Source organism: Cavia porcellus, unplaced genomic scaffold (genome assembly GCF_034190915.1).
Source record: "Cavia porcellus strain 051 isolate PalLab524CR breed Dunkin Hartley unplaced genomic scaffold, mCavPor4.1 scaffold_1, whole genome shotgun sequence".
Classification (NCBI taxonomy): Eukaryota; Metazoa; Chordata; class Mammalia; order Rodentia; family Caviidae; genus Cavia; species Cavia porcellus.
In genome coordinates this window covers 115,658,198-115,672,775 of record NW_026947484.1, presented here as the reverse complement: position 1 = coordinate 115,672,775, position 14,578 = coordinate 115,658,198, and the positions used below count along the sequence as shown (strand labels likewise).

At 41.7% G+C, this 14,578-nt stretch overlaps 1 protein-coding gene across 1 annotated transcript in view; it reads left to right on the top strand.

The window, feature by feature from the left end:
• Nucleotides 1–14,578, top strand: part of Abca4 (ATP binding cassette subfamily A member 4) — a 124,392-nt gene that overhangs the window by 31,820 nt on the left and 77,994 nt on the right. Inside the window, exons 7-11 of the mRNA XM_003478946.5 lie at nucleotides 6,104–6,193; nucleotides 8,382–8,622; nucleotides 9,554–9,693; nucleotides 10,280–10,396; nucleotides 11,113–11,310. Of these exons, the coding sequence (XP_003478994.2) occupies nucleotides 6,104–6,193; nucleotides 8,382–8,622; nucleotides 9,554–9,693; nucleotides 10,280–10,396; nucleotides 11,113–11,310 (786 nt within the window). The remainder of the gene's footprint in view (nucleotides 1–6,103; nucleotides 6,194–8,381; nucleotides 8,623–9,553; nucleotides 9,694–10,279; nucleotides 10,397–11,112; nucleotides 11,311–14,578) is intronic.

The following is a 14,578-nucleotide window of genomic DNA, read 5'->3' as shown; positions in this document are numbered from 1 at the left end:
TATTTTCCTCTGCAAAGCTTCTTTGGACTCTAGTCATCAATTCTAGTTTCTTCCTAAGACAGTCTTCCAAGTGACCTTTGGCTATCTATTTCTGCAGTCTGTGGGCTCATCTGCTCCTCACTCATTCCTGTTATCAGTTCCTAGATTCCCCAGGCTGGCCGTTTTGAGAATGGAATGGAAATAGAGAAGTACTAATAATAACTCCCAAGAAGAAAGTGTTGCCATCAGATGAGGGATGCATGGGAACAGAAGCTGATTGGGGAAATAATATGACCAATGTAAGATGTTTTAGATCCAGACAGACATCCTGCAGACAATTGACTGTATACGTCTAAAGCTCCTGGGAAATGTTTGGCGTAGAGGTGCAGATTTGGAAGTCAAGAACAAAAAAAGTGTAGCAATGCAGTCCCTCAGTACCACCCCATGAGTCAGCAGGGAAAACAAGGAGGGCACACACACACGCACATACACACACCCTAGACTGCCAGAAGCAAAGAATCCCCTCCCCAGGCAACCAGCTGATGTGGAGGAACACAGGCTGAGATGACAATAACCAAAGTAAAGAAACAACCTAATGCTTATATTGTTTGATTGACTTTGCAAGCCTCAATCTGGTAGTCTGAGCAACTATTTAGAGATTAACAATATGCAATATAATAACTATTGTGGATTTTCTACTGTGTTATCACTGTTTTGTTTTGTTTCATTTTATTATGCAATTATATTCCTTTTAAAATAAAAAAATTAAAAAGAATAGCAGGTTAGATAATAAAAGAGGTGAAACTACTGGGAGAGAAGGGACTGCAGTCCCTCAAGGAACCTCAGTTGTTAGAGGGAAGGTGAAGGTGGAGGAGCTCGGAGGAGAAGACAGAGGGGCAAAGGAAAGCAGGCAAGCACAGAGGCACCGATGGCAACAGAAGAAAAGAGCACAATCAAAAATGCTGACTCTGAAAAGACAAAACAGAAACTATTCAATGCAGGTGGAAATTGAGGATTTCAGACTCTAAATAAAGCATCTTGGTAGGAAGGAGGGGACAGAAGATGAGAAAGCAAAGTCACTGAATATGGACGATGCCTCCAAGAGCTGTGAAAGATAGATGAAGGAAAAAGCTAGCTCCAGAGGAATCAGAAGGGATTCTGTGCTGTGTGAGAAGCTTAATCATATGTCTATGATAACAGTGATGAGAAGGCTGAGGATAAGTCATGACATTCTTGAAGGGAAACTGCATGAAGGGAGGACTTTGTTTTGTTTCCTGCTATGTTCCCAGCACATGGCCCACAGCAGATACTCGGTCAACGGTTGTCCAATGTGTAGTTGTATCATTTACAAGTTGAAAATGTCTATAACAGTATGCTGAAAAACAGTGGGTATTGTTTCTCTCACAAAGCGGAGTCCTGTGATAAGTCATCTGTGAGCCATATGAAGACTGCAAGTTTTCTCGGGAGCCCTAGCTCCTTTCATTTCCCTTACTGTCCCTAGTAAGAACTGGTCGCCTGGAGCTCTTGAGCTGTCTGCTGTTCTTCTCCTAGCCCATCCATGTTCCAGGCAGGGGGATGGCAAAGACAGATGGTATTCTTTCAAAACATCATTGCCAGAAGTCCCACACTGTAATGTCTTATTGATTAGAATTGTGTCCCCTGCTTACATGATACAAGAGAAGCTGGGAAATGTAGTTGATGTATGTATAATCATTGTTAGCAGAATTGGATAGATAGCATCAATCTCTTTCACAATGATAGAGCCTAGTCATTCAGTGGAAGGCAATATTTAAGCAATGGGTAAATGTCTATTTTATTCTTGTGGTCTTGATTTGCTAGGTAATAAGGATAAAAATAAAAGTGCTTACTATGGTCTAAATGTGCCACCCAAAAATTCGTCTGTAGAACGCCCAGTCCTCAAGATGACAGTATTAGAAGTGGAGTTTTAGAAGATGGTTCATGGTTGGGATTAGTCCCCTTATAAAGGAGACCCCACAAAGCTAGCTTGCCTGTTCCACCACACGAAGCACAGTGGTGTGGACTAAGAAATAGGCTTCACCAGATACAAAGTGTGGCAGAGCCTTGATCTTGAATTGTCCGTCATCTAGAACCATGAGAAATAAATTTCTGCAATTTAAAAATAGCCAATTTATGGTATGCTGTTGTAGCAATTGAAATATGCTAAGATTAAGTCAGTATAGGGTACATTCTTAGAATGAAGCTTTGATCTTTAGAGATGTCAGAGTATCCTACAAATCCATGTTCATAAACTGTTATGGTTTACTACAATCTGTGATCAAAATGTGGAAGTGTGTGATTCGTCAGCCAGGGAAAAGATATAATAGGTAAAAGCTTGGTGCTTCTAGAAGCAGCCACACCAAAATTTTAATAATGGTTACCTTTGGGTGAAAAGGAAAGGCGGATTACAGGGAGAACTTTATCCTGTACTTTGAGTAGATAGCTAATACCTATATTAAGGGGGGGGGGAAGCCTAAGTGTTCTACATGAGATTCAGTGCTACCTGGACAATAATGAATTATTCAAGTGTATTATTAAAATTAAATAATTATGAATTTCCAGGAAGTTATTACTATTTCTTTTTTAAATTTTATTTTAAAGAGAATAAAACCAAGCAAAATAAAATAGAATAAAGCCAATCCAAACAAGACAGTGTGACACAGGATTCCAAAATAAGATAATAGGAAATCAACAATGGTACCATAATACCTCTTGTTGTCTTCAAAATAGTTGCCCATACCTTCAAACATAATAAAATCAAACAGAATAGAGTAGAACCAATAAAAACAAAAAATGAATGCAATACAGAAATTCAAAACAAGATAATAGTAAATACAAAATGGCTACCATAATATATCACATTATCCTTGAAATAGCTCCCCATGCCATCAGATATAATAAAATCAAACAAGATAAAACAAATGATATAGGATTTCAAAACTAGATAATAGGTAATTAATAATGGCTACCATCTTAAGAAGGTGAACCCTCATATGCGCTACGCTGAGTACTGTTATCTTCTAAATAGATGATCAGACTACCAGCTTTAGGCCTGCAAAGTCAGTGAAACACTAAACCCTACAACATTGTTGTACTTTACCTCATTAGTTATCATCCCAGCCTGTGTTCCTCCAGATCAGCTGGTTATTTACAGCAGAGTGGGGTGGGGGACACGTTGGCTCTTCTTGTCTCCCTGCCTGCACACCCGCAGCGGCTGTGTCAGGCTCTCCCTCAGTCAGCCAGGGCAAGGCCCCGACTCACAGAAGGTCTTAGCTGCTTGTTCAGTTATTATATTTCTTCACTGTATCCATTTCTAATAGGACGCTGATATACGAGGATTTGACTTCAACACACAAAGCTAAACTTTATTTACCCTTTTTAAAAAGTCAGCTTAAAATCAAGCTGATTTTGCAGAGACTTTTTAAACCATATCTTCATGATTAAAGTGCATTGTATTTCCCATTACATGGGTTTCATGATTCACAAATGTCTGCTGGGCAACTACAGAAAATGCAACAGAGAAGAGTTTTAAGTGATAGAAAAATAAAAATGTAAAACCACTGTTTTTAGTGAGCATGCTGTTTCCTCTCAGATATGTAAATAGTTATAATCAGTCTGATTGTTTGCATAAGAACAACATTTGGCCAGGCATGGAGACATACATCTAAAAGCCCAGCCCTCTGAGAGACAGCGGATTGCATGTTCCAATGATAGAGCCTAGTCTAGGGAATAATAAGATCTTGTCTCAAAATGAAAAGTAGAAAAAGTTGGGGACAGCTCAGTGTGAAGGTACTAGGTACAACCCTCAGTGCTGAAGGAAAAAAGCATTCCCTCATTTATCCAGAATTATTTGAGTGCCTGAGGGAGCCTAGCACACAGATATAGTTCCTGTCTACATGGGATTTAGAAACTAGCCAGAGAGACAGATGACGTGAAAACAAAACAAAACAAACAAACAAAAAAAAATCAGTGCTGACAACTGCAAGGAAAGAAATAAGATGCAGTCAGAGAACGTAACAGCGCAAGGGCAAGCAAAGAAGCATAGATAAAGGAGTATTTGAATCTGCCCGGGGACAACTGTCGTACAGGGAGTTTGTTAGGAAAGACTTGAAAGAGTAGAAGTTTGCCAAGCAAAGGGGAGATGGGGGTGGAGAGCAGGATCTGAGGAGCAAGAGCCTAATCTGAGGGGAGACAGAAGCTCACATGGTGGAGGAGAGGTGGACGCTGGCTCAGCAAAGGTCGTGTATGTCCAACGCTGGAATTGACCTCTCCAGGAGACAGGGAGCCACAGGTTGCAGGAAAAGTGACAAGATTGGGTTGGCCTGAGGTCAGGGTGCAGAAGATGCAGCATAAAAGAGGAAACAGAGGCAAGGGAGCAGAAAGAAGGCTATTTTGGAGCAATGTCCCAAAAGAGAAGTAAATGTCAGCAGTCTCAGTAGGGAAGAAAAAAGATAAGGAAAGTGCTTACTTAATCCTCACTTAGTCAATCATTTATTTATTTTGTATAAAAGATCCTTTTATTATTAAACATGTTATCTTGGAAATAAGTATAAAAGTTGAGTGACTATTATTTTGAACTGTCACCCAGCTTCAACCAAACCATTCTTTAGCTTAGTTCTTACTTTATCTGTTCTTAATCTTCTTTAAGTAAATCACAGACAACATAGCATTTCACCCTTCAATGCTTCCTAGGTATCTCCAACAGAGAACTTGTTTTAATGAAATCATGGTGTTATGATTACTCTCAATAAAATTAGTGATAATTCTTCAATATCACCTAATTCCCCTCCATGCCCATTACCCATTGTTACAGCTGGTCTGCCCAGATCAGAATCAAAAACCACATATAGCTCCCTGTTGTATGTCCCTTACGTCCCTCTTCACCTCTAACAATCTTGAGGGAGAAGGAAGGAGGATCGGGAGGACTCTGGTGAATTTGCACTGACACAGATCCTTCCGGGCTCCCTCCCTTCCTTCCTACTCTGCTCAGAACTCCCTCCAGGCCTATTCTAGATGCGCACATAACTTTGAAAATTGTTGTCTTAAAACTTAAACCTCATTCCTAAAAAACTCTTATAGGCTATCAGGAATCCGATTGGCTTTGAAACTACAAGTAATAAAGTCAATCAGAATTCAAACTTGGTTTTCAGAAAACAAGGTGTTCCCATCAGGCTCTGGGAGTTGGAGGCAACAAATTTGAGGGCATCCACATTCCCCATCAAAATCCATAAATACTTGTGAGTTTGGGCTGAGATGGGCGCCCTCCGCGGCAGCCTCCCTCCACACTCCAGCACACTTCTCTTCTTGGACACTGCTCCAAAATAGCCTTCTTCCTGCTCCCCTGCCTCTGTTTCCTCTTTTATGCTGCATCTTCTGCACCCTGACCTGAGTTATTTAACAGGCCAACCCAATCTTGTCACTTTTCCTGCAACCTGTGGCTCGCTCCTGTCTCCTGGAGAGGTCAATTCCAGCGTTGGACATACACGACCTTTGCTGAGCCGGTGTCCACCTCTCCTCCACCGTGTGAGCACCTGAAAACTGCTCTCAGCTGAAGTGGCAAAGGGGACTTCTCTCCCACTCCTGCCAACAGCAGCCTTAAAGGAAGGGTGGTGTTAAGTGCAGAATCTTCCCTGAGAGAGCAGTGTTGAACAGAGGAAGAAATGCAAGCTGCCTGCAAAGGACACAGAGGGGAAGACTGAAGGACACTAGGAAGTCTGGCAGTGTCCACAAAGCCCGAGGTGAACAGATGGGCGCCCTCCGCGGCAGCCTCCCTCCACACTCCAGCAGCTGCACTCTGTTTTGCTTCCTCCAGGAGTCTTGTTTGGTGTCACAAAACCAGCGATCAGAATCACTTTGGTGTATTTAATGTCACCATGAAACTATTTGTGATTGACTAGCTCAGCAGGTCAACTTGGAATAAGAGCCTTTGATTTTTCCCAATTAGATACAAAAAAAAATTTGTTTCTGAAAGTAATCCTGCAGAACAAAATCCTCTGATCAGAAAGAAGAGAAGGAATAGTTTTCAAGCTTACGGGAGGTCAGATAGCACCTGGGTCCATATATATAATGACAATTATTTTTAAAAATATTTTTCTATCAATTGCAGCTTCCCACAGTCCTAGACAGCAGTTCTCAAGGTATCAACCTCAGATCCTGGGGAAGAACATTATCTGATCTGTCACCAAGAATTCAAGAGGTAAATGGCCAGAAGCTAGTAATTATAATTTACTTATGCCTTTATACTATTTTGTCAGCACTTATTGCATCAAATCATTGTACCTCACTCCTGTTCAAGGAGAAATACTTTTGCTCTTTTCATATAGCAATTTCAAATCACCTGTTCATATTCTACATGATCTGTGCTCCTGGATAGGATCAAAAGAAAGGAATCATCTTTCCGAGTTTAACTAAGGAAGAAACACCCCAGAAATACACAACTTGCCTGGTATGGCACAAACCAACAGAGAACTTGCAATTATATTTAACAACTGAATTCCAGTACTGAAGTGGTCCATGATTCTGTTATGGTCTTAAAATCCACGTGAATATATACCACAAATAACAACAGTCACATTAATATAATGCTTATAGGTACTATTCTAAGTGTTTACCTACATTGACCCATTTCATCCCCATAGTAAGTTACTTTTTTGTATTGTTTCAAAAATAGGTGCACATTTTAATTAACATCTGATTGCACAAGAATCAACATAGAAATGAATTCTTCCACTCAATAGCTTATTGGTGCAAGAAATAGAAACATAAAGACATATAGAGTCACTACTGTTGTGGAACATACAGCCCATAGGGGAGAGAGACATGAAGTAAACATTATTTGTGTTCATGTGCAATAAAAATTATGAAACAGAAGCAAAAGGTGAAATGTAATCTTCCCCCAACTTTTTCCTCTTTTCGTGTTCCTAGCTGACTTGACTAGTGGAAAATTGCATAGTTGGATCTGTTTTCATAAAACTAAGGTCAACTTGGGCGGGACTACTGCTGTGCAGAGAGTTAGTCAAGGGCCCATTGTACCCATGCCACCTGCTGCAGTGGGAGTCTCTAACATTCTTTTCCTCATAGCGTTTTAAAAATTCTTATCAATGTAATAGAGTTGAAGTTGATAGGGACTGTAAAAATTCCCCAAACTGTATCAACACTCTTAGTTTTGTGTGGGAGTTCCAGAAGCTTTCCGGCCTGTCTAAAGAGCAAATCTAAGCATTTGTGAACTCAGCTGAAGCAGATGGTCCAGTTTGTATTAATTGATATTAGACCATTTGACCCCAGAACAGCCCCTTCATCTTTGAGTTCTTTGATTAAATAAGCAACATAATAACAGTAGTACCCCTCCCAAGGCTGTCACAAGATTCACTGTTATTGAAGCAATCTGAGATTCTGACTTTATTATTGAAGCATAGACTGTGATTATAGGCATGACTCACTGTGGATTCCACATGGTGATCACCAGTTTCAGAGAGCAAGTGTTGGCATGTGGACAAAGAGAGGGCTGACAGGTAAACATCACTTATTGCAGTAGTAGAATGTTTTTTGTCTCACCTGGTTGAATCCTAATGGTTTTTTTAAATTCCCAACTGCCTTTAAAAGTGAGTAATAAGGTGTGCTTGGGAAATAAAAGCAGCATTGTTTTTATTTTGTATTTTTCCCTAAGCCAAAGCCAAATGGCTTTACGAGAACCAAGACACTGGCAGCCCTCTACCTAGTTTTCAGCATCACGGATCTACCTTCAAAGGCGGTGGCCAGTGAGTGCCGCGACATCCATAAGGAAAGGGGAGGGCCACTGAAATTTTCTTAGCTGGCACAGAATTTGAAAAGTGTTCTAAGAATGCAAACTTTATCTTATTTTTGCTTGAATCTTAAAAAATATGATCACACATGGATACACATACATCCAAACCACACATGCCAGCACATTTGATAAAATAAATCCAATAAAAAGATAATTTTCCAAATATAGGAAAATAATTCTAAAACATTTGGCCAAAGAAATTTGTTCTGACCTTGCTTGTCTAAAATAGAGCCATTCCACGATCATTTTATTTTCCATTTCCTCCCCAGTGCTCCCGTCTTGATAACAGAACACAGGAACCAGCTTACAGTAAAATCATGTCTGCGCTTCTGTAAGGATGTGTTCCCCAAGAAGTCAAATAAGGGAGAGGGACAAAAATGCTTTAGATTCACTCTTTGATTTTCTTTTTCTCTTTGTCCCTGAGTTATGGGAGTAGGTTTTGTTTTTTTGTTTTTCATGGTTGTATTAAAGATCAACAAGAAAATGAGGGTTTTCTTTTACATGTGGGAGTCTAACATGTGTATGTGAGTGTCTTGATTCTGATTGCTTTAAGGTAACTCAAAGACTTTCCTTGCTCTAGTTCATTCGTCGGCCAAGTGTTCAAGACTTGCTGTGGGTGAGCAGACCCCTGCTGCACAACGGGGGTCCAGAGACCTTCACACAGCTGATGGGCATCCTGTCTGACCTCCTATGTGGCTACCCAGAGGGAGGAGGCTCTCGGGTGTTCTCCTTCAACTGGTATGAGGACAACAACTATAAGGCCTTCCTGGGGATAGACTCCGCAAGGAAAGACCCTATTTACTCATATGACAAAAGAACGAGTAAGTTTCCTGAGTCTGTGTGCAAACTGACCTCCAGTGTTGATAAAGATGTTGGTTAGTACTTTCAGGTGAAACCAGTCCTGAAACTGACTGTCACTTAGTCTTGTTGAGTGGCTGTGGGCAAAGACACTTCTTCCAGCAAGTCTGTTTTCCCTCGCAGAAAAAGTGGTGCTCAAAAATAAATAAATAAATAACTAATTTTTGTCTGGATATGAGCCATTGAAAGCACTGAGGCCCACTTGGAAAGGGAACAGAGAGGATATTTCCCACTGAAGTCACTGAACTGAGGTTAAGTTCTAGAGAGAGAGAGGAAAAAAAAAAATGATAAATGAGGAGGCAACCCAGAATTGCAAGCAAAGCTCAGGTCAAAAAGCCCTAGCAAATCCACATAGCTGGGGAGCTTTTGTTTTGACAAACACAGTGCAGTGACAATCTGTGTGCAGGACTGAACATTCCGAAGAGCGCATCATCTTCCTCATGTTTTTCTCCTGTGGGAGAAAACAGTGGCATGGGGAGGAAATGCATCTGGGGGACCCTTTAGTTAAAAACTGAAATGACAGGAGACACACCCAAGGGGGTTATAGCTCCACACAAGACAGGAAAGCAGTAATTTGAAGAGAAAATACTGAGGCTAAAGCTGAGATTCCAGGGAGGCCTTGTTTGGCTTTTCACTCCCGGTCATCTGAGAAAGGTCTCTGCCCCTTGCAGGCGGCTCAGCCTCCTCCTGTCAGTGATGAGGCCATTACGGAGGACACCGTGGCATTTTGTCACTAATGATGAGCTTGTTATTGGGGTGGCACAGCCTACTAATTTAGGCTATTCCTCAAATCCCCCAGCGTGGGGTCGAGACATGTGATTTGGATGCACTAATGACTACGCTTGGTTATAACAAAGGAAGTTTCTTTAAAATCTGTCCCTTCTCTCCCTGCAGCACCCTTTTGTAATGCATTGATCCAGAGCTTGGAGTCAAACACTTTAACCAAAATAGCCTGGAGGGCAGCAAAACCTTTGCTGATGGGAAAAATTCTCTTTACTCCTGATTCCCGTGCAGTGCGAAGGATACTAAAAAATGTAAGATCGTAGCTGGTATTGTCCTTTATAGTTTAGACCTCCCAAAAGGTGTGTGTGCACATACATGCATGTGTATGTGTGTTCATGTGTTTTTCTGACAGCAAGTCTCCTGCTTATTTTCTGCTTTTTTGCCAAGTGGACGCTTGGGTTTCCTCCCCATCCACAGTCATTACAAGAATGTTTGCTCTAGCGCCCCGCTAGGACCTTCCTTCTCTGCAGCAGACTACAGTGAAATTTTCTTTTTCCACGACCTGAATTATATCCCTAAGGAAGCATTCACAATTCTCTGAATTCTAGATTCCTAGAATAGAAAACGACAGGGAGGAAGAGTATTTGTTCAGGAGCAGTCCAAATACAATTTTAATGAGGTTCTGAGACAATAACATCATTAATATTTTGTGTACCTCTGTAGTACTGACAAATTAGATTCTGTCGATCTAGGAACTGGGAAATGGTAGAGTGTTCTGGGAACTATCAATAGACTGGAAAAATAAAAACACTTCTGTGAAGTCTTTCCTAAATTTTATTGGTTTATGACAACAGGATGTAACCAAAAGTTTCTCTCCCCCCCCCCCGCCCATTTTAGGCCAATACAACTTTTGAAGAATTGGAGCGTATTAGGAAGCTGGTCAAAGCCTGGAAAGAAGTAGGGCCTCAGATCTGGTACTTCTTTGACAACAGCATACAGATGACCATGATCAGAGTAAGGATGCCTTGCATTAGAGGATAGGAAAGGAAGAGGAGGGGAAGGGCAGGAAGGCTCTGTTTCCTTTTCCCAAGAAATAGTTAGTCACTAGTGGAGTTAGATCAAACCGTCACAAGCAGGAACTAGAGGTACTATTTCTGGAACCTGTCATCTAGCAGGGTCACTGGCTTTGGGTAGAGAATATGTTTCTTCAATTCAAGAGAAATCTAAAACCTGCCACAAGCCCAGCGGTTCTCTGAAGTTTATTGGTTTATGAATTAACTTGAGGGCCTCAGATTCAAAGAGGCGTCTCTGCCCAGGGTCATCTCTGTTACTGGAAAGATGGTTGAGTGTTCTGTCCAGTCTCATTTGCAAATTTGCAAATTTGCAAATTCTGTGTAGACATGAATTCTATAACTAAAAGAAAATCAGAATAAAATCTATAAAAAAGAAAGTCTAGTACAAAAAAGCCTCCTCTGTATCATTTTGTATGCCCCACACTCTTCCCCTCTTACCTCGAACATGCTCCCCCTCTCCTCTAGAGTCCCATATGTTTGGGTAAAATGGGACTGAGACTGGTATATGCCTTGTAATGGAAGAAACCTTACTAGTTTGAGGGAGGGATAGACTTTGAGTTTCTATCTCTAATCATTAAGAACTAGAAATGGCCTAAGAATGAGACCAAAGATTCTTTGAAATTTCTAATTTCTGTGACTCTATTTCTTCTTCCCAAGGAAACCTTGGAGCACCCAACAGTAAAAAACTTTTTGAATAGAGAACTTGGTGAAGATGGCATTACTGTTGAAGCTGTGTTAAACTTTCTCTACAAGGGACCTCGAGAGAGTCAGGCTGAAGACGTGACCAACTTTGACTGGAGAGACATATTTAATATCACTGACCGCTCCCTACGCTTAGCTGATCAATACCTGGAGGTAAGGGGCAGCAGGCTGTTAAGGGCCAGGGTGGGCTCTTTGAAGGGGCTCCATGACGCCTCTTGGGTCGGTGGTCTTGGTTTCAACTTTCATTTCCACCCCCAGAAGAAGCGACAGTTCCCAGGCCTCTCAAGAGTTCTTGTTCTCCCTCTCCACATTTCTTTGCTCCTAACTGCCTCTGACTCCTTGGTTGGCTGCTCTTTCCAGGGTCTACAGGCATTTCAGATTAAAAATGTCCAAGAAACAAACTTAGACTCTTCCCTGTCAAGCCTACCTTCTTACATTCTCAATTCGAATTAAAGACACCAGCATTTGCTCAAATTCCCAAACTAGGATTTTAGGGTCATCCTTAATTTTATTTCCTCTTCAGTCTCCGCACAAAGGCTGTCATTTGTTGGTTGTTACTCTGCATCAGATGCTGCACTATGTACTGCTGTACACATTAACTTCATTTAAACCTTGTAATAACTCCATAAAGTGTGCACTGTTACCACTGCTAGTTTACGGATGCAGATGAGCCTCAAGGCTCAAAGAGGTTAAATAAGATCCCACAGCTGTTGGGTGTAGCCGGCAGGATCCAAATCTGGATGTGCCTGAATTCAGAGCTGGCCCTGCTGACCTCTCTGCTCCCTGTCCCATCCTCTCAACAAGCTTCATCTCCTCAGCCTCCTAAAGATCTCTTGGCTCTGTCCTTTGCTTTCTGGGCTATCTGGAGACTAGAGAACTTGTCATCTTTGCATTAACCTGTTCTAGCACCTTCTTTGCTGGACCCCAGGGTTCAGTCTCTGCCAGATCAAGCACTTCTGCACACTAATTCCAGAGTTACATTGCAAACACACATCTGTTCACATCACTCCCATATTTAGCATCTTGATGATTCAGTTCCCAAAATATTTGCCCAGTCCCTCTCAATTGATGGTGGCTCAGCTGCTGACAGCTCTCAGTGGTCATTCTTATGCCAAAAATTCCACTGAAGGAAGGGATGGCATTCCCATGACCTAAATAATGCACCCAGAAATTTCCCCTATTTGTTGATTCCTGCACCTGTCCCTGACCCGCTGGACGAGGGCTACTCCAACTGGGAGGCCTGGGTCACCATGGGAGACTTTACTATAAGCAGAATAACTTTGAAGTAGGAGAAAACATTTCCAAAAAAGAAAAAACACAAGGTAGAAAAAGATATGTCTACTAAAATCTGAAGTGACTTTCCCTCTCTCCATCTATTCATTCATTCTTTGAAACTCAGCCCTCAGCTGTGCTTTGACATAGACTTAGTCCTTTATTCTTCCATGCCCCCTGGCTCTCTTCATATCTCTTAGACCCCTGTCCAAACTAAATTCGTGTGAGCTGTCAGTCTGCCCATCTCCTGCTGAGTGGCTGGACCAGAGTTCCTCATCATCAGAGAGCATATCTTAGTGATTTTCAAGTTCTAGACCTCACATCACAGGGAATACATAGGTCTAAGAGCTGACCACATCCACCAGTGGGTGGATCCCGGGCCAGGGGTCATCTAAAACAACTAGAAGATAAGAGCATGTCCTGAGAAATAGGAGAGGAAAGTAAGTTAAAGACCAAAGCCTCCTATCCTGGCCTTGTGTGTCTCAAGGATAAGTAACTCCTAAGAACAAGGTTGGTTTTACATGTCACCAACATCCTTGAGGATTATCTGCTGCCCTGGAGACTCCAGAGTTTCTCTAGTGTGTGTGGCACCCCTCTCAAGAGCTCTGGCTGCAGTAGTATAAGCCACCTAGATGGTGAACCTGTGGCACGTGTACTGCAGCAGGCATATGGAACACTCTCTGTCAGCACGGGAGCCAAGTTGCCCCAGCTGCCAAACATTATAAAAGTTGTTTTTTCTAAACTAAAACCTCAGTATTCAGGTTGAATTGAAGCATTTGCATTTTGTGATAAATAAGCAGAATTTGGATTTGGGCACTTGGTCTCTAGAAGGTTCACCATCACTTCCATAGTTGTTTTTTCAGAAGGTGCCAGGCATAGTGACAGTAGTACCAAGGTTCAGGTAATTCCTAAGCCATTCCCAACTTGTCTACAACAAGAACGATCTTGACTGCTTGATTGCTTCTTATAAGACACATTTTTTTTTGTCTTTTTGAGACAGGGTCTTCCTATGGAGTCCAAGCTGGCTTTGAACTATGTAGCCCAGGCTGTCCTCAAACTCAAGGATAGTTTTTCTGAGGTAGCTTGTGCTTAATGTAGCACCAGACATGCAATTTAATATATATAAATCACATAATTAATAATTCAACCTCCAGATTGAGGCTGCTTGAGTGCAAACACCTTCTATATGTGCCTCTGTCTGCACATCTGTGAAATGTGGAGTATTTAAAGTATTTACCCTTGTTTGGAGAATTAACTCATGCAAACCACTGTCACATTGTAAAGTATTTAATTAATAATAACTTTTAGGGCCAGGGATTTAGTTCAGCAGCATAAGCACCTGCCTTGCAAGTGTGTGGTCATGAGTTCGATCCCCGGTACCAATAAACATTAACTTTTAAGCAAAATACAAACAAACTTCATGTAAGTCAGGCTCAGTTACTAAGCTGGTGTTGCTCTAGGGATCATAAAGCTGCCAATCACATTCTGCCACCAGGACTTCTCTGGGGCCTCCTTACAAAGCCACCATGGCTGTAGGTCAGTGGCCTCCCCAGGGATTGATTCTTAAGAGGGGTTCTGATGGTAGCAGAAGCCAAGCAAATGAAGCGGTTTCCAATCTTGCCATTAGGGTAGAGTAAGGCTTGAAGCAAATGAGTGAACTAAAAAAAGAAGATGGATAAAAGGAGCAGTAAAGAAGCAATAAGCCACTGTAATCCATCCTGGACCTTTTGCTTTTGTTCTTGGGGATTAGGAAGCCTGGACGAACCTTGAAAAGCCCTGCACCCCAGCCTGAGGTGAGGACCGCTCAATGGCAGTCAGGGCCTGAAAATCCTTTCATGGTGGTACTTTGTCCCTCAAGGCAGAAGCAAGCATGTTGCTGCTCAGGTCATTTTTAATAATGGGATTCATATAAAGAGATTGGAACACTTCCTCCTTGGCCAGCCTGGTGCCTGCCTCCCTGCTTATTCCAAAAAAGAAAAGAGATTGATTTAAGGAAAATTAAACAAACGTAGTCTTTAAAATGAAACTTTGGGCTGAGAGTTTAGCTCAGCAGCACAAGCACATGCTGGACAAGTGTGAGATCATGAGTTTGATCCCCAGTACCAGGGGGAAAAAAAAAGATGCAAACCCTGCTCACCCTTGCATCTTA